The sequence below is a fragment of the Dipodomys spectabilis genome, unplaced genomic scaffold (assembly GCF_019054845.1).
Source record: "Dipodomys spectabilis isolate Male_0828 unplaced genomic scaffold, ASM1905484v1 ptg000763l, whole genome shotgun sequence".
In the NCBI taxonomy this organism is placed as follows: domain Eukaryota; kingdom Metazoa; phylum Chordata; class Mammalia; order Rodentia; family Heteromyidae; genus Dipodomys; species Dipodomys spectabilis.
This window is the reverse complement of record NW_024871440.1, coordinates 94,200-119,606: the sequence shown is the minus strand read 5'-3', so window position 1 is coordinate 119,606 and position 25,407 is coordinate 94,200. Positions and strand designations below refer to the sequence as shown.

The following is a 25,407-nucleotide window of genomic DNA, read 5'->3' as shown; positions in this document are numbered from 1 at the left end:
GGAAGGGTTACTGGGCGGCTGGGGTGCGGGACAGGTGTATTGGGGGCTGGGCAGGTGTATTGGGGGCTGGGGGTGCTGGGCAGGGGTATTGGGGGGCTGGGGGTGCGGGGCAGGTTACTGGGGGGCTGGGGTGCGGGGCAGGGTTACTGGGGGGCTGGGGGTGCAGGGCAGGGTTACTGGGCGGCTGGGGGTGCGGGGCAAGTGTATTGGGGGGCTGGGGTGTGGGGCAGGTGCATCGGGGGCTGGGGTGCGGGCAGGTGTATCGGGGGCTGGGGTGCGGGCAGGTGTATCGGGGGCTGGGGTGCGGGCAGGTGTATCGGGGGCTGGGGTGCGGGCAGGTGCATCGGGGGCTGGGGTGCGGGCAGGTGCATCGGGGGCTGGGGTGCGGGCAGGTGTATCGGGGGCTGGGGTGCGGGGCAGGTGTATCGGGGACTGGGGTGCGGGGCAGGTGTATCGGGGGGCTGGGGTGCGGGGCAGGTGTATCGGGGGACTGGGGTGCGGGGCAGGTGTATCGGGGGGCTGGGGTGCGGGGCAGGTGTATCGGGGGCTGGGGTGCGGGGCAGGTGTATCGGGGGGCTGGGGTGCGGGGCAGGTGTATCGGGGGACTGGGGTGCGGGGCAGGTGTATCGGGGGACTGGGGTGCGGGGCAGGTGTATCGGGGGGCTGGGGTGCGGGGCAGGTGTATCGGGGGGCTGGGGTGTGGGGCAGGTGCATCGGGGGCTGGGGTGCGGGCAGGTGTATCGGGGACTGGGGTGTGGGGCAGGTGTATCGGGGACTGGGGTGTGGGGCAGGTGCATCGGGGGCTGGGGTGCGGGCAGGTGTATCGGGGACTGGGGTGCGGGGCAGGTGTATCGGGGGCTGGGGTGCGGGCAGGTGTATCGGGGACTGGGGTGTGGGGCAGGTGTATCGGGGACTGGGGTGCGGGCAGGTGTATCGGGGGGCTGGGGTGCGGGCAGGTGTATCGGGGGGCTGGGGTGCGGCAGTTCCCCTCCCATAGGAGTCGCCCGCGGAAGGCCGGCGCGGCCGAGCGAGGAATCAGCGCAGAGCGCGGCTCTGGCGGGGCCGGGCGGACGGGGCGGGGGGGGGGGGGGGGCGGCTGCTCCGCGGTGCTCAGGCCGGGCCCGGGCTCGGGGGGAGCGGGGCGGCGGGGCGGGGGGGCGGCTGCTCCGCGGTGCTCAGGCCGGGCCCGGGCTCGGAGGGAGGGGAGCGGGGGGCGGGGCGGGGCGGCTGCTCCGCGGTGCTCAGGCCGGGCCCGGGCTCGGGGGGGGCGGGGCGGGGCGGGGCGGGGCGGCTGCTCCGCGGTGCTCAGGCCGGGCCCGGGCTCGGAGGGAGGGGAGCGGGGCGGGGGGGGCGGCTGCTCCGCGGTGCTCAGGCCGGGCCCGGGCTCGGGGGGAGCGGGGCGGGGGGCGGGGCGGCTGCTCCGCGGTGCTCAGGCCGGGCCCGGGCTCGGAGGGAGGGGAGCGGGGCGGGGCGGCTGCTCCGCGGTGCTCAGGCCGGGCCCGGGCTCGGGGGGAGCGGGGCGGCGGGGCGGGGGGGCGGCTGCTCCGCGGTGCTCAGGCCGGGTCTGGATCCGCCCGAGGCCTGAGGCTGCTCCCGAGCGCGGCCGCGGCGGCTCCCAGCGCCCCGCACTTCGGCGACCAGAAAACGGGACGGCGAAGCCGCTGGAACGTACCGGGTGCGGACCGGAAGTCCGCGCGCCCCACTGCGCACGCGCCCAGGCGCCGCGGGGGCGCGGCCTCAGCGAGGCGGAGCCTCTCCGGGGGCGGGGCCGACGGCGGGGCGGGGCCTTCCGCCAGGCCCTCCCCCGGGGCGGGGCCTCGCGCTTCAACGGCCGGAACGTTGGCGCGGCGGTGCGCGCTCGCGGCGGAACGGCTGGCGTGGAGCGGCGGCCCGGCGGCCCGGCGGCCCCGCGACTCGGCGTCTTCCGCTCGGCCCGGCTCGTCCGGCCCGGCGCACGGCGCCCTCCCGCCGACGGCCCCGAGGCCCCTGGCAGACGCGCGGGCGTTGGCGGCGGCGGGAGCGCGGGCTCCTCCCGCGTGTCGGCGGCGCGGCGGGTGAGGAGCGCGGCGGCCCCGGGGCCCCGGGCGGGCCGACCCCGAGGCGCCCTGGTCTCCTGCCTCCCAGACCCGGGATCCCCACCCTCTCCAGGCGCATCCGAGCCGCTGACCCCAGCCCGGGGCCCTCGGACCCCCCGAGCGCATCCGGGTCCCCCGCCCGGCCCGGCCTGCCCGCCGTCCCGGGTAGCGGCCTGCGGTGCCAGCGCCCGCCCGGCCGGCCCGGCCGGCCCCCACTCGGGCCCACAGCTGTGTTAGCGGCGACCCAGGCAGAGCCGCCTTGCACGTGTCGCCGGAGGACTGGGAGCACCGGGCCGGGCTGCGGGCCCGCTGTGTGGAGCACCGGGCCGGGCCCGCTGTGTGGAGCACCGGGCCGGGCTGCGGGCCCGCTGTGTGGAGCACCGGGCCGGGCCGGGCTGCGGGCCCGCTGTGTGGAGCACCAGGCCAGGCCGGGCTCCGGCCCGCTGTGTGGAGCACCAGGCCGGGCCGGGCTGCGGGCCCGCTGTGTGGAGCACCGGGCCGGGCCGGGCTGCGGGCCCGCTGTGTGGAGCACCGGGCCAGGCCGGGCTGCGGGCCCGCTGTGTGGAGCACCGGGCCAGGCCGGGCTCCGGCCCGCTGTGTGGAGCGCCAGGCCAGGCCGGGCTCCGGCCCCGCTGTGCGGAGCACCCGGCCGGCCCTTTGTATTTGAGCGTGGCCCAGCCTGGCACCTGGGCGCTGCCCCTGGGCTCGGCCACTCTCCCCACGCCTCCACCTTTGGCTTTTGGGGTTGATTGGAGAGGAGGGCCTCACAGACTTGTCTGCCTGGGCTTGCTCCAGCTGCGCCGCGCTCCCCCCGTAGCCAGGTTCCGGGGGTGAGCCACCGGTGCTCTGCACCAATCCTGGTGAGACTGGTGTGTGATGCCTCCCTGGGCTGGGCAGATGAGAGCCAAGGGCTGGCCCCCGGGCGGCCGAGGGGAAGCTCAGCCTGGCAGGAGTCTCCTTGAAGGTGGAGATTTGTGGGTAAAAGGTGCTCATGTGATCCTAATGCTGGGTTCAGTTCTGTAAACCTGAAGAACAGGTGTCATGGCTGTGGCTAGGAGGTCAGAAGGTGCCAAATTCAAATAATGACCATTATTTCCTCAGGCTGTTTTTATCCAGAGTCTGTCCACTTGTGAGTCCCTTCTGCCCTTTTCCCCAGCGCTCGTGCCGGTCACCAAATCCACAGATGTGAATGAAAGAAGACATCCTTCACCTGTGGAAAAGGCCAGGTCAGGCTCCGTAGGCAGCACGGGACGGGTCCAGTGCTTGGCTTTAGTTCTGGACCACAGCCTCTGATTTCAGGGCTGGGTTGGGTAGAGAATTAGCCAAGCTGGAAGTCTTACAGGGTGCAAACTGCCTGGGCCTTGAATGCACCAGGGCTGGGTGGGGTCCTTGAGAAGGGGTGAGGAAGAGCTTCCTGACTCCAGGGCTGATCGCTCGTGGGGAAGTGGAGAAGTTTGTCAAGGTGAGCAGGTGAAGGCCAACTATGGCTAGGCAGAGCAGGGCTGTGGTATCTTGGTATGATGATGGGGGGCTATGGAAGTGAAAGTGGGGAGAATCAGCCCCTTCCCCCCCACAATGTCCTTGAGCCTTTCTTGAAATACTGCTGCTCAGTGGAGGTAGAAGACCGGAGGAGGAAATGTGTTCCCACTTGAGACCAGGATGGCCTGAGGTCAGAGCTTGAGGTGTGGGTGGCTCAGAAGGGGATGTGGTAGTCCAGTGGGGTCTCTGAGTGGAGAACCGGACACCCTGGGGGATGGGAGGCCATGGAAGAGGCAGAGGGCCCCCTGGGGCTGCCAGCTGTAAGCAGGAGGGTTCTGGCCCAGACTATGGGTGAGAGGCTGGAAGGACGGCCCACGGGACCTCCACTTGGCTGGGGGTGCGAGGAGCCCATGCAGGTCTCCTGATGCAGAATTTTGGAAGGCTGTTACAGCGCTGTGTGGTGCCATCCAGGACTCTGGCCACACATGGCTGCTGGGCCCCGAGAACGTCACACTAGTGACAGGGACTGAGTGTCTCTGTTGTGCCTAGTGTGAATGAGTTGTTAGAAGTACGAGGGCCCTGCCTCCCCCAGCAGGTGTATAGTAGCAGTCTTGTAAACTCTTCAGTTATTTATATATGTGTATGTGGGCTTATATATTTGTTATAGGTATAATTCATTTTTATTTACTTTTTAAAAACTTTTATTACTGGTGTTTGAATCAGGAAGTCATGCTTGTTTGGCTCGTGCTCATTCATTTGAACCATGCCTCCAGCCCTCTTTGGCTGTAGTTTGAACCATGCCTCCAGCCCTCTTGGGCTGTAGTTTGAACCATGCCTCCAGCCCTCTTTGGCTGTAGTTAAGTTTTTCTTTTTTTGCCGGTCGTGGGGCTTGAACTCTGGGCCTGGGCGTTGTCCCTCAGCTCTTCAGCTCAAGGCGAGCGCTCTACCACTTGAGCTACAGCGCCACTTCCGGTTTTCTGGTGGTTTATTGGAGATAGTCTCACGGTCTCTCCTGCCCGGGCTGGCTTTGAACCGGTCTCTCCTGCCCGGGCTGGCTTTGAACCGCGATCCTCAGATCTCAGCCTCCTGAGTAGCTAGGATTACAGGCGTGAGCCACCAGCGCCCGGCTTGTAGTTTTTTAAGTAAGGTCTCTAGGGTTTCTGCCCTAGGGCCAGCCTGGACCTTGGTGCTCTTCCCTGTTTTATTGTCAAGGTGACTAGTGGGTGGTTACGATCCTCCCAGTTTCTGAATAGCTGAGGTTGTTGCTGTGAACTGTTGTGCCTGGTCATTTGTTTCTTTCTTTTTTTTTACCTTGGAGGAAACAGACGTAGTGAGTTGCCTGGTACTAAATGGTGAGCGAGTGCCTGGCATTGGCTGGGTGCTTTCTGCTGTGTACTTCTTCCTTCCCCTGCAGAGCCTGAAGCAAAGTCTTCCTGCCGCAAGAGTGAAGTGGCTGCACTGTTTCTAGTTGAGTTCTCCTTATCTGTCCCCTGCTGAAGTGAACACCAGTAGCTGTGTGGTGAGCCAGCACACAGAACGGCTGTGTGCAGTGGGCTCTTGGCTGCATGCAGGCTTTCCTAATGGCCACATTTTTCTGGGGAGTGAGTGGCGAGTGATCGATGGGGTGAGGAGGCTGAACTCATCCAGCCCAGGCTTTGCCTTGTGTGCTGAGAGGAGGAAATGGGTGTCCCACACTTAAGTGTGGGGTCCCCGTGGGCCGAGCCGCTCCTAGGACAGCACAGTCTGGGCCTTGAGGCAGGACAGAGTTTATAGCTTGCCCCTACCTCTTTGGGAGATGTTAGCCATGTCCCTGCCTTTTAGAGTATTGGGTTTGCCTCAGATGAATGAGAGTCTTTGATACTGCCTAAGGTCTTCCAGCTCTAAGTTCTGTCAGAGGTTTACTTCCTTACATCCCCCGTGGGTCCTTTTGGGCCGGGTGAATGCTGGAGAAGCATTTGGACCATTTTGCTATTGACCAGGCAGTTGTCATTAGGCGACACGTGTGACGTGCCACAACAGTGAATGCTTTAGTGAGAGGCCGCTTCCTGGTAAACAGCAAGCACGTTTGTTTGCCATCCTGAGCCTCGCTGGCGTTAGAGCAGGCGTCACACTGTATGTACTGTTGTCCTTGGCAGAGGGTCCAATGTCAGCCTTCCTTTTTCTGGAAGTAAAAGCAGTAGCCACTGCATTGGCTTCTGAGGATTAAGTGAGATAATCCAAGTAAAGTCCTCAGTTTTCCCTGACAGTGAATGCCACATCTTGAGTGCATCTGTGGCCTCAGCGTTTGTTCCTAATGAGAATTGTGGTTTTCTTGCCTTTTTTTTTTTTTGCCAGTCTTGGGGCTTGAGCTCTAGACCTGGCCACTGTTTGTCAGCTCCGTTTGCTTTAGCACTCTACCATTTGAGCTACAGTGCCACTTGTGGCTTTTTTTGGGTGATTTAATTGGGCTGGCTTTGAACTATGATCCTAAGATCTCAGTCTCCTGAGTAGCCAGGATGATGGGCGTGCGCCACTGGTGCCCAGCTGCTGTTTTCTTTTCTGTTTTTTTTTTTTTTGGTCATGTCATGGGGCCTGAACTCAAGGCTAGCGCTCTACCACTTGAACCACAGCGCCACTTCCGGCTTTTTTTTTTTTGCTTATGTGGTGCTGAGGAATCGAACCCAGGGCCTCAGCATGCAAGGCAAGCGCTCTACCACTGAGCCACCTTCCCAGCCCCCCAGCTGCTGTTTTCTTGCTTAGGGCCCACGTGTGCACACAATTCTGCTGGGGACATTAATTTCCAGAAACTGGTGAGCACATTTGATTGTTACAAACTAGGCACCTTTTCTGTTGTCATTTATTTTAGCAGAATAAAAAGGGATTGGACAAGTAGCATGTGTCAGGTGAAGAAAGCAACTTCATCTTGACAACTGGTGCTGGCTGAAATGACTTTTTTCCCAGACCTGTGTTGAAGTTAACACAGTGTGGGGCTGTGCTGGGAAGCCTGTGGGACAGGGCCGTGGCTGCTGCGGCTGCTGAGGGTCAGGGAGGGGGTTAGTAGTTGATATTAGTTCTGGAGAGGGGCTTGCAGGTATTAACTAGTCCTGGCGGAGGCCTTATGAGTGTTAACAATGACAACTAGTTCCAGAAGGTACCGTATTGCTGGCAACTAGTGAGGGAAGGGGCCTAACAGCTGAGAACTAGTCAAGGAGGGGTCTCAGTGGTAACTAGCTGTCCTGGGTACCTCTTACATTGGTAAGGAGTCAGGGGGAAGGGGTTTGCTCTCGGCTTATAAAAACAAGCTCACTTCCCATAATGTATCATTTCGAGTTGGTCTGTTTGGTGAACACTTACTTGGTGCTGAATGCTAAGGAAGCAGAGTGAGGAAATCTTAGTTATTGGCATAGCTACCTTTTTTTTTGGTTAGTCATGGGGCTTGAACTGAGGGCCTGGGCGCTGTCCATGAGCTCTTTTTGCCCATGAGCTCTTTTGCTCAAGGTTATCACTGGAGACATAGCTCCATATCCAGTTTTCTGGTGGTTCACTGGAGAGAAGAGTCTCACAGACTTTCCTGCCCGGACTGGCTTTGAACTGCTATCCTCATATCTCAGCCTCCTGAGTAGCTAGGATTTCAGGCGTGTGGTTTCAGAGCTACGCAGAGCATCTCGGCACGCCATTCACGCCATTCACGTTGGGCATTGGATAAAAAGGCCAGGACTGCTTTCGAGGACCGGCGGTGCCTTGAGGTTTAGTTTTGCGTTGGGAAGTGCCGGTGGATCACGGTTGCTGTGATGACTGGCCCGGCCTGCCAGCTGCTGACGCCACGGTCGCCACGGAGACCCATCAGGGCACGTCTGTTGTGTGGAGGAGAGGACTGTGAGAGCGGAGCTGATGCGGGAGGCGCTATCCAGGTTATTGTGAATGTTGGCTCTGCTCTGTGCACTGCTGGAAAGCAGGAAATGAGGTCACGTGGTGTTTAAAAAGAACCGTAGATGGCTAAATATGGGCTGTGGCTGGGCTGCTGATCCTCTGCGGAGCCCCTGAGCGGAGCTTGAATGTCTGCAGCACTTCCCTGTTGGGCCATCTGAAGGCTAAGGGGCGTGGCTCCCCGCAGAGTGCGGCCTGCCCAGTTCTGTTGTGAGTTGTCTGAGGAGTCTGCCCAGTCTTCCTGCCCTGCCAGCAGTGCACGCTCTGACCTGTAAGTGCGATGAGTGTAAATGTGTGTGTGTGCGTGCCCACGCTCACCTGCAGCCCCTTGAACTCATGGCCTGGGTGCCGTCCTTTAGCTTTTTCACTCTACCACTTGAGCAACATCTCTCCTTCCAGCTTTTTGGTGGCTTATTGGAGATAACGGTCTTATGGACATTCCTACCTGGCCTGGCTTTGAACCATGATCCTACCTCCCTTTCTCCTGAATAGCTAGGAGTGCAGGCGTGAGCCATCAGTGCTCGGCTTCTTGTGGGAACTTCGGAATCATTTGATTTTGCAGTTAGTACATACAGTCCAGGAAAGTTTAATTTGTTCCGGCTTTCTTGTAGATGTGTAAATAAGTGTGGCATTTAGCTTTTAGATGATCTGTGCAGATATATGGAGAGCCAAAGCAGTTGACGAGAACAGAAAGAGCTGAGACTTGAAAGTCCTGAGCTAAGGTGACAGCACAGGGCATGTGGCTGAAGTCTTGGCTGTTGGATCTGTTGTGTGGACAAGGCCGGGGGTTATGCCTTTTCTGAAGCCATGGGTTTATGGCGGTGTGTGTGTGCGCACGTGTGTGTGCGCGTGTATGTGTGTGTGCGTGTGGGGGGGGTTGTATCTTTGGAGAGGACAGCAGGGCTCGTCTTGCTCTTGCTCTGTCCTTCAGGGGCATTACTGAGGGAAGGCAGCCAGGCAGCCTCGGCCCAGGAAGCCTGGTAGGCTGGCAGGCCCAGGCTGTAGTTGGCAAGGCCGGCCGGTGGTTGGTGAAGTCGGGCCTGGAAGGCTCACGGCTGGGGACCCACAGTGGCTCCTGAGATGCAGCCGAGAGGCATGGCGGCATACGGTGGAAAATCCCAGCATTTGCTCCGGCTCAGAAAGTTTCTAGATAAAAAATCCAGAGTGGGCTAGACCTTGTGTGCTGGCCGTGGCTGTGGAGGGGCGGGAGATGACGTTGGGGTGACGGCGGCTCGCTCTTCCTCCTCGGGCGGGCTTCCTCCACGAGCCTCACTCTCCTGGCCTGAAGATGGGGTTTCTCAGCATGGGGGATGGCTGCTGCCCTGCCCACAGACCCCTCAGGGCCTTGGGCGGCTGGCAGCCCTCCCACGAGACAGTGGCCGCTGCTTTCAGGCTATGGGGGTCCCATTCAGCTCTCTAACCTAGTGAGTACAGCCTGTGGCCATAGCCCAGAAAGCGGAGTGTGCCGGTCAGCCAGTGCGGTTAGAAAGCGGAGTGTGCCGGTCAGCCAGTGCGGTTAGAAAGCGGAGTGTGCCGGTCAGCCAGTGCGGTTAGAAAGCGGAGTGTGCCGGTCAGCCAGTGCGGTTAGAAAGCGGAGTGTGCCGGTCAGCCAGTGCGGTTAGAAAGCGGAGTGTGCCGGTCAGCCAGTGCGGTTAGGATGGGGCAGGCCCGAGCCAGCGTCCTGCGCCACCCGCAGGGACGCACGGGCGGGGGGGGGGGGGGGGAGCTGCGTGCTGACAGGTCTGCCATGCTCCAGGTCGTTTTGTTTTTCTTAGGAAAGAGCCTGTAGCCCAGGCTGGCCTCACACTCAGGACCCCCTTCCCCAGCCTCCTGAGTGCTGCAATTACAGGTGTGCTTCTGCTATTCAAAGTGCTTTAAAGTCTTAAAATACTGTGTGTACTGTTGCCGCTTGTCCTGCGCCAGGGACACCGGCAAAAGATCGGTGCTAGAGTTCAGCCGTGAGTGCAGCCTCGCACGTCGAGTTACGAATCGTTTTAGTAGCAGAAGGGACTGACTGCTGATAGTAACACACGGGCCCTGTGCACTAGGCCCTATTTGTTCGTTTGTTTATGTTGGTCTTGGGGCTTGAACTCTGGGCCTGGGTGCTGTCCCTCAGCTCAAGGCTAGTACTCTACCACTTGAGCTACAGCGCCACTTCTGACTTTCTGCTTATGTGGTGCTGAGGAATCGAACCCAGAGCCTCATGCATGCAAGGCAAGTGTTCTACCACTGAGCCACCTTCCCAGCCCTACATTAGGTTTTAAATGATATAAAATTTTGGGGCTGGGAAGGTGGCTCAGCAGTAGAGCGCTTGCCTCGCATGCCTGAAGCCCTGGGTTCGATTCCCCAGCACCACATAAGCAAAAAGAAAAAAGCCGGAAGTGGCGCTGTGGCTCAAGTGGTAGAGCACTAGCCTTGAGCTGAAGAGCTGAGGGACAGTGCTCAGGCCCAGAGTTCAGGCCCCACGACGGACCCAAAAAAAAAAAAAAAAAAAAGAATTTAAGTAAAAATTCTAGAGGGACTGTGAAGAAAACACTGCTCAGCAGAGGTAGGCTATAGGCTATGTAAACTTGGCTTTCTGGAAGCTTCTCATTTGCAGTAAGTGGTAGGTGTAGAGTTCGAGGTGGACTGGTGGGTTTGGCGTGGACTGTGGAGATGCTTGGCCTGGCCGAACACTTGCTCTCTGAGACATGAGATTGGATTCCGCTGGCAGCTGAGTCTGGCCCTTGCACTGTTGCTGTGGGTGCTGAGAGGTGGCAGGCCTCCTCAGCCCCTGCTTGTGCCTCAGGGAGCCCCCCTTCCTTGGAGCTCTGGCTGGGCACTGGCTTTCCCTTGCATGGCTCTTGCTGTCCCTCCCTCCCTCCCTCCCTCCCTCCCTCCCTCCCTCCTGTGCTGTTGGTGTCTGTGTTTGGGCACTTCTCTGAGTGGTGTGTTGAGAGCCATTCCCAGAATGTGTCAGGTGCTGTAGCCAAGGCTGAGGACCATGGTTTGAAGCCAGCCTGGGCAAAAAGTCCTTGGGATCTCATCTCAATAAGTAAGCTGGGTGTGACGGTGGGCGTCTGGATTCCAGGTATGTGTGAAGCCCTAGGTGAAGGGTCTCGATGTGAGGCCAGCTTCAGACCCAGTCTGAAAAATAACCAAAGTGAAAAAGGGCTAAAGGCCGGCCGCCTGCGTGAAGCCTGAGGCCCCGAGTTCAAACCCAGTACCTTAAAAAAGGAAAGGAAGGAAGAGGACTTTGTGGAATGCTGTGGACACTGGAGCACCCGGCCGCAGCCGCGCGGGTGAGCAGCGATGCGCTCACGTGACGCTCACGTGACGCTCACGTGACGCTCACGTGACGCTCACGTGACGCGCGCTTCCACCGCTGGTGTCCTTCAGGTGTTGTAAAGTTCCTGGGCACGCAGGGCCTTTGCGGCTCTTCCTTTGGGACCCCGATAAAAAGCGTACCCGAGCAATGGAGCTGCTTCTGATCATGCTTCTCTTCTTCAGATTCACAGATGGATTCGCTGGAAAAGACGACACACAGAAGTGAGCAGAAGTCAAGGTAGGCAGTGCAGTCTCGCGTGGGCTCAGGAGGGTGCTGGCCGCGCAGTCTCGCGTGGGCTCAGGAGGGTGCTGGCCGCGCAGTCTCGCGTGGGCTCAGGAGGGTGCTGGCCGCGCAGTCTCGCGTGGGCTCAGGAGGGTGCTGGCCGCCAGGGTGCCTCCAGGGAGGCAGCAGGATGGCCGCTCACCGGGCTCCGCCTCAGCGCAGGCTCGGCCCTTCCGGAAAGCCACATGTGTGCGGGACTGTCCTTGTCCCGTGTGCACGCAGGAACTGTGGGCTGGCGGCTGTGGGCCCAGCTTGGCTCGGGTGGGCAGGATTGGCAGTGGCAGAAACGCTGCACTGCCAGGAACGCGCCAGTTGCCACAGCCAACCAGCATCACTCGCCATCCCAGTTTGTGCTAGCAGCTGCTGGCAGCCTCGGGTGTGAGAGGGCTGTGCGCACACGTGCGTGGCCCTGGGCCGCGCGGTGGGCGGGGAGCGGCCTTCAGAGGACCTGGGTGGGCATGCGCGCAAACGCCCCAGAGGACAGTGTGTGGGCCTCACCGTGTAAGCATGCCCCAAGGGCACACCCGGCCCCAGCAAGCACTGTCCTCCGCCTCTGCCTGCACACAGAAAGTTCTTGAAAAGCCTCATCCGGAAGCAGCCCCAGGAGCTGCTCCTGGTCATCGGGACGGGCGTCAGCGCCGCCGTGGCCCCCGGCATCCCCGCGCTCTGCTCCTGGAGGGGCTGCATCGAGGCCGTCATCGAGGCTGCCGAGCAGCTGGAGGTGCTGCACCCTGGGGACGTGGCCGAGTTCCGCCGGAAGGTGATGAAGGACCGGGACCTGCTGGTCGTGGCCCACGACCTCATCCGAAAGATGTCGCCTGTGAGTGGCACACAGTAGCTTCTGGCTGAGCTGGGCTGGGCTGGGCTGGGCTGGGCTGGGCAGGCTGCGGCCTCCTCAGCCGGGCCGCCAGGCGCAGGCTGCGCCTCCCCAGCTGGCTCTTGGTAAATGCAGCTGGCTCTGAAGAGCTGAGGGACAGCGCCCAGGCCCAGAGTTCAAGCCCCATGACTGGCAAAAAAAATGAACTCTGTGGTCCATGGCTGCACCTTCTGTTGGCTTCTGATCGTGGTGGTCTCCCGCCCCTGATCGTGGTGGTCTCCTGCCCCTGATCGTGGTGGTCTCCCGCCCCTGATCGTGGTGGTCTCCCGCCCCTGATTGTGGTGGTCTCCTGCCCCTGCTGTTGGCTTTTGATTGTGGCGGTCTCCCGCCCCTGCTGTTGGCTTTTGATTGTAGTGGTCTCCCGCCCCTGATCGTGGCGGTCTCCCGCCCCTGCTGTTGGCCCCCTCGTGGCGGTCTCCCGCCCCTGCTGTTGGCTCCTGATTGTGGCGGTCTCCTGCCCCTGATCGTGGTGGTCTCCCGCCCCTGATCGTGGTGGTCTCCCGCCCCTGATCGTGGTGGTCTCCCGCCCCTGCTGTTGGCTCTTGATCATGGCGGTCTCCTGCCCCTGCTGTTGGCTCTTGATCATGGTGGTCTCCTGCCCCTGCTGTTGGCTTTTGATTGTAGCGGTCTCCCGCCCCTGATCATGGTGGTCTCCCGCCCCCTGCTGTTGGCCCCTGATTGTGGTGGTCTCCCGCCCCTGATCGTGGCGGTCTCCCGCCCCTGCTGTTGGCTCTTGATCATGGTGGTCTCCTGCCCCTGCTGTTGGCTTTTGATTGTGGCGGTCTCCCGCCCCCTGCTGTTGGCCCCTGATCGTGGCGGTCTCCCGCCCCTGCTGTTGGCTCTTGATCGTGGCGGTCTCCTGCCCCTGCTGGTTGGGTAGTTGTAGTAGAGGCTGGGTGACCACAGGCGCCCCCCCCCCCCCCCCCCAGCATGGTAGATAGGAAGAGGGGCAAGCTCTCAGCCCCCGATGGCCCTGCTGGGGTGCCAGCTCACTCACCCAGGGTGGTGCCCGGTGCAGCCCTGCCCAGCGGCCCCTGTGCTGGTGGGCACTGACTCTGGCGCTCTCTCCCCAGCGCACAGGGGACGCCAAGCCCAACTTCTTCCAAGACTGCCTGATGGAGGTGTTCGACAGCCTGGAGCAGCACATGCAGCACCCCGCGGTGCTGCAGTCCATCCTCAGCCTGATGGACAGGGGCACCATGGTGCTGACTACCAACTACGACAACCTGCTGGAGATCTTCGGGCAGCAGCAGAACAAACCCATGGAGTCGCTGGACTTGAAGGACAAGTCAAAGGTAGAGGGGTGGTGGGCGCGCCCGACTTCGCACGTGGTCCCGAGCCCACAGCACGAGGCTGAGCCACACTCAGGGCCAGACCGTGCTTGCTGCTCTCATTCCCGTCGGTCCTGGACATGGACTCCTGTAGTCACCGTGGGATCGGTGGACATAAATAATAAGCACAGCCTCCCACTGAGGCTCCGCCTGTAACCCTAGCTACTCAGGAGGCTGAGATCTGAGGATCACAGTTCAAAGCCAGCCTGGGCAGGAAAGTCCCTGAGACTCTTACCTCCAGTTAACAACCAGAAAACTGGAAGTGGCGCTGTGGCTCAAGGTGGTAGAGAGTTAGCCTTGAGAGAAAAAGTTCAGTGACAGTGCCCAGGCCCTGAGTTCAAGCCCTATGACTGACAAACATAATAATAAATAATAAGGAAAAGCAAGGCGCCACCGGGTCTCACAGTGCAGCACAGGCAGGCCTCAAATTTGAGAACTTCCGGTCTTATCCTCCCAAGTGCTAGAATTACAGGCATGTACCACCATGTCTGGTTTTCCTTAAATCTGTAAACTGTTTTTCAGTGTGATGATGATTCTTTTCGTTGTACTAGACTAGCGCTTGATCTTAGAGTCTGGGCGCTGTCTGTGAGCTTTTTTTTTTTTTTGCTCAAGGCTAGTGGTCTACCACTTGAGGCACAGCTGTACTTCCAGCTTTCTTCGGTGGTTTCTTCAGTAGTTTAGTGGAGATAAGAGTCTCACTGACTTTCCTGCCTGGGCTGACTTTGAACTGTATTCCTCAGATCTCAGCTTATTGTGTAGCTGGGATTACAGGCATGAGCCACTGACACCTGCCTGCAAGTGTGATTCTAAGACTAAGTTATGATTTTTACCTGCTTGTCAGCCTATTTTTACTGTCTTAATGCTGCAGAGAAAACTTGTATGCTTCTGTCTCTCATTAAGTTCCTGGAGAAGTGTAGGACCTAGATGTGAATATTCCAAGATACAGGATACGTATTACCAGAGAATTAGCTATTGCACACCCAGCCAGCTTCGTGGGAAAGCCCACGCCTCATCTTTTGCTGCTAGCGGTGTTATTAAAGAAGTAAAATGTCCATTGCGCACTGGATGGGTGACGGTCTTACGCTCTATTTCCAAGGTGGAGCATAGTCTGGTTTTATTTGTTCCCGTGTGCGTTAGGCGTTACTCCTGCCGCTGGGCAGCTTCTCCCAGTGGCTGTGAGGAGCGAGGCCCGTGGGAGGTGCCCGTGGTGCTTGTCCGAGCCGTGCGCCCGCTCTGTGTGGCGCCACAGTGGTGGAAGTGTGACTGCTGCTGAGAGGGGCCCGCCGGCCGGCGCGGGCTGCGGACGCGTCCTCTGTGACTCGAACATGCCAGCCAGCAGAGCCCGCTGCCACGCTGCCCAGGAGAGAGCGCCAGCCCCGACTCCTTTCTCCAGGGCTGATGGAGAGACTGCGCGTTTCCTCTCCCTGTGTGAAGTAACCCGGCCGTTGGCCTCTTGGCTGCTCTTGACAGGTTCTTCAGTGGGCAAGAGGCCACATCAAGTACGGGGTTCTGCACATCCACGGCCTCTACACGGACCCCTGCGGCATGGTCCTGGATCCCTCGGGGTACAAAGACGTCACGCAGGACCCGGAAGTCATGGTAGGTAGGGCTGCTTGGTTTCATCCTTCGGGGGCTCCTGCGTGGCTGCCGTGTCTGCCACACCCCTGAGCTTCAGCCCGGCACGGGGCCGCGTGTGTCAGAACCGCAGATCCTGCCCCGCTCCCGCCCCTCCTCGCCTCTCAACCATCTCCCCTCTGAGCCCCGGCCTTCCCCACTTAGCTGCTCTTCAGCCTGCCAAACTTGGTGATGCTTCCTGCTGCCCTGGCCGTGTGGGTCTCTGTCCTGGCACTGGGCCGCAGTGTCTGAGGCTCGCTCTCCAGATGAGGGGCAGCTGCGTGTTCCCAGTGGCCTGGCACAGGCTGGCCTTCACGATGCCTGGCCTTGGTCACTGTGCCTCTCCTCGGCTCTCCCCCGACACCCCAGGCCCCGTCCACCTGGGTTCCACAGGAACAAGAGCCCCGCTGGGGTCCATTGAGACTGGCGGTGGCTTCGGGGCCCTGGGCTGCCCGGCCGCAGGCCCGTGCTCGGCCCCGAGGCTGCCTGCAGGGGCGCTGCCCTTCGGGGGCTGGGGGGGGCGGGGGCGGCAGCCCTGCCTGTGGCCTCGCGTCCGCTCTCGGCTTCTTAGGAGGTCCTGCAGGGCTTGTACCGCACCAAGTCCTTCCTCTTCGTGGGCTGCGGCGAGACGCTGCGCGACCAGATATTCCAGGCGCTCTTCCTCTACTCGGTGCCAAATAAGGCGGACCTGGAGCACTTCATGCTGGCGCTCAAGGAGCACGAGGACCACTTCTTCAAGCACCAGGCCGACATGCTTTTGCACGGGATTAAAGTAGTGTCGTATGGGGACCATTTTGACCACTTCCCAGGATACGTGCAGGAACTGGCCGCCCAGCTCTGCAAACAGCGGAGTCCTGGTGAGGGGTTTGCTTCCCTTTCTACGAGCAGAACACACCATGATGTTCACCAATCTAGTTATTATCTTAAAAGTGTGTCTTCAGCAGGGTGCCAGTGGCTCACACCTGTAATCCTAGCTACTTAGGAGGCTGAGATCTGAGGATCACTGTTTGAGGCCAGCCCAGGCTTTAGAAAACCCCGAGACTCTTATCTCCAATAACTACTCAGAAAAAGCTGCAAGTGGCACTGTGGCTCAAATGGCAGAATGCTAGCCTTAAGCACAAAAAGGCTCAGGAACAGCACCCAGGCCCCAGGGCTGTTTAAAAAAAAAAAAAAAAAAAAAAAAAAGCCTTCATAGGCTGGGCTTGGTGACTCAGGTCTATAATCCCAGCTACTAAGAGGTGGTTGTTGGGAGGATTGTGGTTGAAGCCAATCCAGGTTCAAAGTCCTTGGGACCTCATCTCAGTCAGCAGGTTATTGGTACACGCCTTTCTGTGATTCTATCCACTACCAAGCTGTAACTAGGAGATTGCTTTCTGAGCCTGGCCCAAGACTACTGAAAAAGAAATAAAGCAAAATAGGGCTAAAGGTGTTACTCACGTGGGTGATTTCTTAGCAAGCACAGGCCAATTCAGACCCTAAAACCAGAAAGAAAAAAAAAAAGAAAAAGCGTCTGTAATGTAAAAGCATACTATTGGGGTAAGTGGTTTGATAGTTGTACTTTATAACTGTACACCTAAGTGTTAGACGCATTGTTCATGTTTCTGGTTATCTTAACCAGAAAACACTGCCAGGCCTTTATATAATTTTTTGGTCATGGAGCTTGAACTCTGGGCCTGGGCGCTGTCCCTCAGCTCTTCAGCTCAAGGCTAGCGCTGGACCACTTGAGCCACAGCACCACTTCTGGTTTTCTGGTGGTTCATTGGAGATAAGAGTCTCATGGACTCTTCTGCCCATACTGGCTTCAAACCGTGATCCTTAGATCTCAGCCTCCTGAGCAGCTAGGATGACAGGCGGGAGCCGCTGATGCCTGGCCCTCACTGCTGTTGTTTTTTTTTCCAGATGCTGAGCGAGTGGACAGCACTACATTGCTAGGTGAGGCTGATCTGTTGTGTTTGATGGTTTTCCCTGCATCTTCTATTAACTTTATGTAGCTGTTTGTAAAATAGTGTGTATTAAGCACTGCAGGAGAGAGCACCAACAGATCCCTTGAGGTGACCCCTGCACGGGGGAGGGGCAGCCCTCCCCTCCACTTCCGGCACTCACTTCTGTTCTAGAACCAAGATCTACAGGGAGCGGAGCAGGGCTCTGTGTGTCAGGCACCATGCAGGGTGCAGCCAGCGAGGGCTGCTGTCCTTAATTGGAAGGGTCCAGCTTTCATACAGATTTCTCTCTCTTTTTTTTTTTTTTTAATACTGTTGTTGGGGCTTGAGCTTGGAGCCTGGGTGCTGTCCAAGAGCTTTTCTGCTCAGTAGAGCCACAGTTCTACAGCTGGCTTTTAAAGTCAGAGATTCAAGGCAACTTTTAGCTGAGAGTCTTTATTTAAAAAATAAACTGTTCCTGACACAGTGGTGGAGAGGAGAGGAGAGGAGAGAGGAGCTGGGGAGCGGGCCTGGCCTCCGGGAGCCCTGTGCCCCGATGGCCGCAGCCCTGCGTGTTGCCCATGGCTTCCTGGCGCCCCAGTCTTCCTGGGTTTCCCTTGCTGGGTAGGCTGTGCCTTCACCCCGTCGGGAGCCGCCCTCGGGCGTCCTGAGCGCCCCACATGGCCTGCACTCCCTGGCCTCGTTGACTGTGGAAGCGTCCCGGGTGCATGTGGATGCCGGCAGGTCAGCCCTGGGCAGCTCCTGACAAGCAGGGAGCCCAGAGCCTTCCTGTGGCTGCTGCGAAGGCCAGCCCTGCCCGGCCGTCTTTCCCATTGAACAAAGCGGGGGTCTTCTTCCCTGTGGTCCTGACTTTGTGATCCTTTTCTGGTGAAATGGCAAGTTCTCCAATTCCTGGGTTACTTTCCATTATAAATGGGCCTAAACCAGTGGCCACACAGCTCGTGTTCCAGATGAACTGGTGTCACCCTTCGGCTCAGGCTCCCGGAGGGTCTCAGGCCGGGGCCAGACCTGACGTTGCTGAAATGTGCGGCGAGCGGCGTCTCGTGGAATCCCCATCGAGCCTGGCTGCCTCTGCCCTGGGCAGCCCGCACTCTGCGCGTAGTTACCCAGCAAGCCCCTCTTCTCCGGACTCTTCCAGAGGCCTGCAGACCGCCTCAAAGGCTTCTGAGCCACACCACTCCCAGCTCTCTGTGTTAGTCTGTTTTTCAGTACTGTGATAAAATACTGAGAACAGCAACGTAAAGGAAGAAAGATGGATTCTGCTGGATCCTGGTTCTGTGTCAGTTCTCGGTCACGAGGGGCTGGTGGACTGTGTGGCGCCGAGGCCCCACACAAGTAGGTGGCAGAGGAATAGAGAGAGAAGAGGAGAGCGGCGCGGGCCAGGCCGGGACGGCAGAGCCCTGCGCTGCTGCCCCAGCTGCTCCCGCTCCTGCTCCTCCTGTACCACCTGCTGCGCGGCCTGCCCAGCCTCCACACCATAACAAACGCGTCTGGCAATGAGTTTTACCTTTCAGGTAATGCGTGTCAGGACTGTGCAAAGAGGAAGATGGGAACGAATGGAATGGAAGTTTCAAAAAAACCCAGATCGTCAGATCCTGGTACTATGTTGTCTCAGATTTGTCTCGTTGGGGTGTCCCTGGCTTATCCCGCTGCTGGAGGACCCCCACCCCCCTTTCAGAATTTGAGCATGTCCTGGCAGAAAACACCCTCCACGTGCGCACGAGCGTTGTGGGTCAGATCAGTTTGGTCACGCTCAGGCCAGCCACAGGGTTGGGGACATTGCCTCCCACCAAGGGCGGCCCAGCTGAGGGGTTTCCACACTCCGAGAAGGTGCGCACTGCTGCCGGTCGCCACCACCATTCACTTCGGCCCTGGCAGCCTCTGCAGCGCCCATCCAGGCAGCAGCCACTGCCGCCCCAGGGGCATGGGGGTGGGGTGGGGAGGGGAGAGGGGGGAAGGGGGGGAGGGGAAGGGGGGGAGGGGAGGGAGGGGTGTGCGGTTGATGTTGAGCTCCTAAGAAACATTGTGATGCGGTTTCTCAGCATGTTTTCAGCTGAGCTTTGGTGTTTTGCCTCAACAGATGATGCTGGAGGGTCTTGAAATCTTTAAAACCATGAAGAGCCTGCAACGTGAAGCTGCCTTCTGCAACCACAGTGCCGAATTCCCGCCGCCGTGGCTCTCACCTTCACCCCAGCACTCACCGTGGGGCCCGCAGTGCTGCACGGTGGCTGTTTGCCAGCGGCTCTGGAGGTGACACACGTCAGGCACACCGCGGGGACTGATGGGTCAGCTACCTCAGGGACCAACTCAGCAGGAGGGGACGCACCTGTGGTCCCCATTGCTCCCCCGTGTGCTCCCCCGTGCTGGGGTGGCGTTTCCCTTGTATAGGGAGAGAGTGAGGCCTGGCCAAGCCAAGACAGAGCTGGACCTTTAACTACCTGTCAAAGTGTGAAGTCCGGGCAGTCAGAGGCCTTTTCAAAGTGGATTTGGTGTGCCAGGCCATAATGACTGACGGTGAGGGGGGCACAAGTGGGGCACGAGACCAGATCTCACTACTGGGGGGAGGGCCCGGCCTTTCTGTCCTCTTACAGCGCTGCCCCACCCCTCCGCTGGTGGCTCGCATGGAGAGGTCTGTAGGGACCTGGCACACAGTAAACTTTTTCAGGGCTGACCCGTGTGCAGCAGCCAGGCTGGGTGCTCTGTGCCTGGGGCTGCTTTGATTGTGACAGTGGCATCCTGGTGGCAGAGCCGTCTGGAAACAAGCCTTGCAGGTTGTAAGTTGTGGTTGCGGCCTTTGATGACATTTGCCAAGCCTGTGACATGCTCATAGCTGGAGGAAAGTTAAGAACAGGAACATAAGTTTGGGGCATACAGGGAATGGGAGAAGCCAGGGCCGTGTTGATCCTCCTACTCCTACTACGCATGGAAAACAAATCTTTTTTGTCACTCCGGTTATAAATAAAATTTTAATGTTAACCTTGTGTGCTCAAATTTCTTTAGATATGGCAAGATTTTGAATAAGCCTTAGGACTTAATGAGAATTTTTTAGCCAGAGTTGCCACCTATTTCTGAGATAAAGTACCACTTTAAAAAGCAAGCATTAATCCAGAGGCGCACACCTGTAATCCTAGCTACTTAGGAGACAGAAATTTGAAAATCAAGGCTCGAAGCCAGACCTAGCAGAAAAGTCCTGACTTATTTCCAGTTAATCAGTCAAGTGCCAGACTAGAGCTGTGGCTCAAGTAATGGAGCCCATCACAAACGTTGAGAGCAAAAGGCTGTGAGTTCGAGCCCCTGGTACTAGCACATGCATGTATCCACACGGCGAGCATGAATTACTTTGTATGTGTGTGAATACTGGGGTCTGGACTTGGGCCAAGAGCCTCTTTAGCTTTCACTCAGGCTGCACTCCCTCACTTGAGCCACAGCTCTACTTCCATCTTTTAGTGGTTAAGTGGAGGTAAACGTCTCAGACTTGCCTGCTAGGCTAGCTTCGAACCACAGTCCTCTGATGGATGGATATTTGAATCTGAATGCTGTCCCAACAGTGCTGTGTAGCAGTTACTAGCCCAGAAGGTGCCTAGAAATAGACAAGCTGGACACAAAACTGGGTGAGTAAATCAGCCCGGCAAAGAAAAGCTCCCAGTGTCCTGCTAAAGAATGTCTTGCTGATGACTTGTTTTGTTCTAATGGTCTGATAGTCCCATGATTAGTATAAATTAGAAGGAAACAGCACAAGGTCAGTGAAGAGTCTGGCCTTGTCAAGGCTAGATTGTAAGGTGGTTGCATTTTAAGTAGTTGCTAGAGGCATGAGAAGGTCCTTGCCAGGGTTACCTTGGTCCTTCTTCAAGGTGGGTGCTAACCTGTCCTAGGTGGACTCTGGACACTACCCAGCTGTCCCCACCGGCCTGGCTCCCTGATCGTGAGCCATCCTGCACCCAGTTCCCACCACCTCTCCGTTAGCTCCCTTGGTGGAGTATCATCTTGGGGTTTGTGTGGCTATTTTGAGGTGGGTGTGAATGATGCCCACACACACGCTGTCCTTTCCTACATGCATCAGGTCTGGCTGAGAAAGCCGCATTCTTAATAGAAATGAGATCTGGAGACATTTGAAATCAAGCCGGCTATTTTTATTGATATTTTCAGTATTAACATAGTTCCTCTGAAACAGTTTCCCATAAAAAATGGTTTCAACTTACTAACCTTTACCCTATCTAAAAACCCCGTCTTTCAGCAGTTAAGCACTTTAATATTAGAGTGTGGGAGATGTGGATTTCATCAGCACCACAATATCAACCCTCAGCAAGAGGCATTTTCTTTCAAAATACTTCAGTGTGCAAGGCAAGACCAGAGTGGAGATTGAGAAACTTCTGACAAACGTATCCAAAGTGTACAGAACCGTCTGTCCCACACAGCCTTCCCTGCGGCCAGCCCGGACACGCCTCACCACGGGCCACAGCTGTCTGGCTAGAATAGTGGTGAAAGGTTTTGTTCAACTCCACACAGACCTGGGCTTGTAACTGGGTACTAAACACTGACCCCACCTCCGCTGGCCGGGGATGGTTTCTAACAGGAATGGGAGTCTCTGGACTCTTGAGCATCCTGCTGTTTTTTGCCTTCTTGGCCTGGAAGGTCACATGGATACCGAGAAAGATCCAGAGTCAGAACTCGGCTGAACATGCAGTCATTGTGCTAAAACAGAAAGAGAACAGTTTAAGGCTGGGAAGGTGGCTCAGTGGTAGAGTGTTTGCCTTGCATGCATGAGGCCCTGGGTTCAATTCCCTCAGCACCACATAAGCAGAAAAAGCTGGAAGTGGTGCTGTGGCTCAAGTGGTAGGGCGCTAACCTTGACCTGAAGAGCTGAGGGACAGCGCCCAGGCCCAGAGTTGAGGCCCCATGACTGACAAATAACATGAACTAGTTTTAAAAAATGAAAACAGTTGCCAGGTGCTGGTGGCTCACGCCTGTAATCCTAGCTACTCAGGAGGCTGAGATCTGAGGATCGAGGTTCAAAGCCAGACCGGGCAGGACAGTCCGTGAGACTTATCTTCAATAAACCAATAAAACCGGATGTGGCACCGTGGCTCAAGCGGTAGAGCACTGGCCTCGAGCTGAAGAGCACAGGGACAGGGCCCAAGCCCAGAGTTCAAGCCCCACGACCGACCAAAAAAACCCCAAAAAAAACAAAAAACAAAAAAAAATAGCTTAAGTCCTCTGTAATTTAGGGGAAAGGATTAGTGCACACAAATACGGCCTGAAATGAGTGAGTCTGGATTTTTGTTAATAAAAAGGACTCTCCTTTTACCTAAAAGGTCATGAAGAGATAGATGTTCCCTGTTTATAGCAGGATCTTTCTTTTAAAGGAAAGTTGATTTAAAAGTGTGGAACACGTCGGGAATTTGTGTGTCCTCCTTGCGCAGGGGCCATGCCAGTCTTCTCTGTTCTGTTCCAATGTTAGTGTATGTGCTGCGGAAGCGATTTTTTAATCTGGTATGAGAACTTCTACCCCATGTAGCCTATTTCTGGATGGTCCTCTAACAGCAATGTAAGTTAAATTTGATCTTAGCTTCAAGGAACATTCAGGAAGTAGGACCTGAGCCTGAAAACCCAATGTCTGGAAAACTGCTCTACCTTGGCAGCCCAGTTAAGTATCTGAATAGCTTAAAAAGGTGTTGCATATTCTAAAAGCTACTGTGCCACCTGAAGCTTCTATGGTTTTTCCTGCTTATAATGCATTTGTTTTGCCTAAGACATAAGAAACATCAGATAACCATATTGTTTGTTCTGTATAAGTTAATGTATTATTTTATAAAAGTCATGGTGCTGTAGAGTTAATTTGTCCTTAAAATACATCTTAAATATTTTTCAACTGCAGAAACCCAGCAGTATCTGCAGCTCAGGATGGCAGGTACAGGGCATGCTGGGATGGATGCCTGTGGGGTCTGCGTGTACCTCAGGATAGATGCCGATGAGAGCGTCAGCTTTGGAATAGAACTCTTCTTTCAGGGAGATGATGATCATCTGAAACTGTTCTTGAGTCTGCTCTTTGATGTAACTTGACACCTGAGAGGAAATGAGCACAGTTCACCAGCAAGCCAAAGGCTCAGTTGGGCTCTGGAGGCAGTTGGGGGAAAAGTATGGTCTCTAAGTAAACACTCTTCTACTTGAGCGCTCATTTTAGGCGAGAACATTTAACACTTGCTCTTCTGGCCATTTAGTAAACCCCATGAACTTCTAAAATAAGAGGTCAGTCAAAATAAAACTACCATGCAAACATTTTATGAGGGTGAAGAAGGCCTTCTGCTTCCTCCTGAGCCTGAAGGTGGGGGACATGGCAGCCGTATAGGTATCAAGATACAAGGCCTGCTTTTTTTTTTGTCGGTTTGGGGCTTGAACTCTGGGCTTGTGCGTTGTCCCCACGCTCTTCAGCTCAAGGCCAGTGCTCTACCGATTGAGCCACAGCACCACTTCCGGTTTTCTAGTGGTTTATTGGAGATAAGAGTCTCACGGACTTTCCTGCCTGGGCTGGCTTTGAACCGCAATCCTCAGATCTAAGCCCCCTGAGTACCTAGGATGACAGGTGTGAGCCACCAGCGCCCGGCTTAAGGCGTGAAGTTTTGAAGCAGGAAAGGCAGCTTCAGGGGAGAAATGAGTCACCAGATTTCCTGAGGAGAGATCGTTCCAGGCAATCAGGCTGGAGTCCCGTCAGCTGCCTGCATCCATCAAGGTTTACATGACAAGCATTTGAGGCAGGAAGGTGGGGAGTGGGTCACCACCACAGAGAGCGACGAGGGAAGAGGAGAGCTACTCTGGAGGAATAGTGCTCTGCTCCAGACACATCAAGACTTTCTTTTGTTTCATATTTTCTCTTCTCCACACTTACTACCACAAGGTCTTTGGCTGACTTTGGGTAGCGTTAGGACCTTCTTGGATCTCCTGTCATGCTGGGAAGTGAGTCCTGGGAGGGGCTGAGGTGCCATCTCAGGCCTTAGCTATTACGTGTATTTGATGTGAGACTCACCGGAGTTAGTGATCTGGGAGAGTAGCTCCAGAGGCGTGCTCGCTGGGCAGCACCCATTAACCAAGCGCTCAAGAGCAGGTTATAAACCAGGTTGCCAATTTGTTTAAGTTCTGAGAAATGTACCTCAGCAAAAACAGCAGCCATAAGACAGGATCCAGTCATCTCTGGAAGAAGATGGGTCTAGAATGGAACCCATCTCAAAGGGGGGGAAGCTCTTCAGGCTGGAACTCTCCCTGGCCAGGAGAAGGGCTGCTCAGGGTGTGCGCCACCCTTGGTCAGGTGTTATAGCTGACACTCATGTCCACGGATCACTCGTCAAGAGCTGAGGAGCGGGTGGAAAGTGTGGAGGAGCGGCTGTGTGGATCTGTGTCCTGTCCTTCAATGCTGATACAACTCTCTAAGGTAAGCGATGCCCCATGCCTGGCATAACTAATACAATAATAAGAGTTAAATGGTGACCTTGGTTCTGCCTTTGTCTCGAATAATGAAGACAGGCTTATGCACAGCACAGCGAATGGATGATAAAACTGGGCCATAGAACTTTGAACTCTTAGGGCTGGGAAGGTGGCTCAGTGGTAGAGTGCTTGCCTTGCATGCATGAGGCCCTGGGTTTGATTCCTCAGCACCACATAAGGAAAAAGAAAAAAACCGGAAGTGGCGCTTTGGCTCAAGTGGTAGAGTGCCAGCCTTGAGCTGAAGAGCTGAGGGACAGCGCCCTGGCCCAGAGTTCAGGCCCCATGATCGGACCCAAAAAAAAAAAGAACTTTGAACTCTTAATTCCTTTGGAGCTTATTTGGAGAGGTTATCCTTGGACTTTAATAACTTATTTGGCCCATGGACCACATAAACTGAAGGAAACAACTAAAACATCTTCTTTTTAGATATTTATGCTTTTAAAGGTACTGATTGTGTGTGTGTGTGTGTGTGTGTGTGCTCGTGCATGTGTACACACATGCACACACCAATCCTGGGATCTGAACTCGAGTTTAGGTGCTATCCTTGAGTTTTTTTGCTCAAGGCTAGGGCTTTACCCCTTGAGCCACACCTCCACTTCTCGATTTTGGTGGTTAATTGGAAATTAAAGCATCTCATGAACTTTCCTGCCCAGACTGGCTTTGAACCAAGATCTTCAGATCTCAGACTCCCGAAGAACTAAGATTACAGGTATGAGCCAGCCACTGGCACCTGGCCAAAGGTACTGATTTTAATGAGCTATTAGTGGTGTGCCTATGACCCCATATATTTGAGGTAAACTACTTTTTGACCAGGACATGAACCTAGACATTAAGTCACGTTGCTGAAAATTAAAGTGGAGAAAAACTCACTTTGCCAATGTTAGTATTGTCCAGGGCTGCATCCACTTCATCTAGAACAAAGAATGGGGCAGGCCGGTAACTAGAAAAAAATCAGAATCAAGTTAGCAATGTTCTTGTTTTACACAATACTTGTCATTGTCAGGAAGACGAGCAATAGAATAAGACATCTTTTTGGGAAGTGGAGCTGTGGCTTAAGTGGTAGAGTGTCAACCTTGAGGGAAAAAGCTAAGCAAGAGTGCAAAGCCCGGAGAGTTCAAGC

General features: G+C 56.5%; 3 protein-coding genes and 1 non-coding gene across 8 annotated transcripts in view; 1 reads left to right on the top strand and 3 right to left on the bottom strand.

Moving 5' to 3' along the window:
* Nucleotides 1-114: 114 nt before the first annotated feature.
* On the bottom strand, nucleotides 115-3,068 carry LOC122102157 (basic proline-rich protein-like). The gene is made up of 2 exons (XM_042672712.1): nucleotides 1,673-3,068; nucleotides 115-941 (listed from the first exon to the last, which is right to left on the bottom strand). The coding sequence occupies exons 1-2, from the start codon at nucleotides 3,066-3,068 to the stop codon at nucleotides 115-117; spliced, it is 2,223 nt and encodes a 740-aa protein (XP_042528646.1).
* Fam118a (family with sequence similarity 118 member A) lies at nucleotides 1,919-19,787 on the top strand. Of its 5 annotated transcripts, none has more exons than XM_042672727.1 (9): nucleotides 1,919-2,054; nucleotides 10,950-11,004; nucleotides 11,617-11,869; nucleotides 13,000-13,221; nucleotides 14,728-14,856; nucleotides 15,443-15,728; nucleotides 16,771-16,803; nucleotides 18,326-18,409; nucleotides 18,892-19,787. In XM_042672727.1, the coding sequence occupies exons 2-9, from the start codon at nucleotides 10,958-10,960 to the stop codon at nucleotides 18,909-18,911; spliced, it is 1,074 nt and encodes a 357-aa protein (XP_042528661.1). In that variant the 5' UTR covers nucleotides 1,919-2,054; nucleotides 10,950-10,957; the 3' UTR covers nucleotides 18,912-19,787. The 5 variants fall into 5 exon arrangements, with proteins under 5 accessions (XP_042528661.1, XP_042528656.1, XP_042528660.1 ...); XM_042672722.1 differs by lacking the exon at nucleotides 1,919-2,054 and adding an exon at nucleotides 3,179-3,301; XM_042672726.1 differs by lacking the exon at nucleotides 1,919-2,054 and adding an exon at nucleotides 7,714-7,731.
* Nucleotides 19,788-21,377: 1,590 nt separating this feature from the next.
* Nucleotides 21,378-25,407, bottom strand: part of Smc1b (structural maintenance of chromosomes 1B) — a 63,694-nt gene continuing 59,664 nt past the window's right edge. The window contains exons 23-25 of the mRNA XM_042672711.1: nucleotides 25,158-25,227; nucleotides 22,764-22,874; nucleotides 21,378-21,503 (exon numbers count right to left, since the gene is read on the bottom strand). Of these exons, the coding sequence (XP_042528645.1) occupies nucleotides 21,378-21,503; nucleotides 22,764-22,874; nucleotides 25,158-25,227 (307 nt within the window). The remainder of the gene's footprint in view (nucleotides 21,504-22,763; nucleotides 22,875-25,157; nucleotides 25,228-25,407) is intronic.
* On the bottom strand, nucleotides 22,187-22,289 carry LOC122102168. Its single transcript, XR_006146472.1, has one exon. It is a non-coding gene; the product is annotated as a U6 spliceosomal RNA (small nuclear RNA).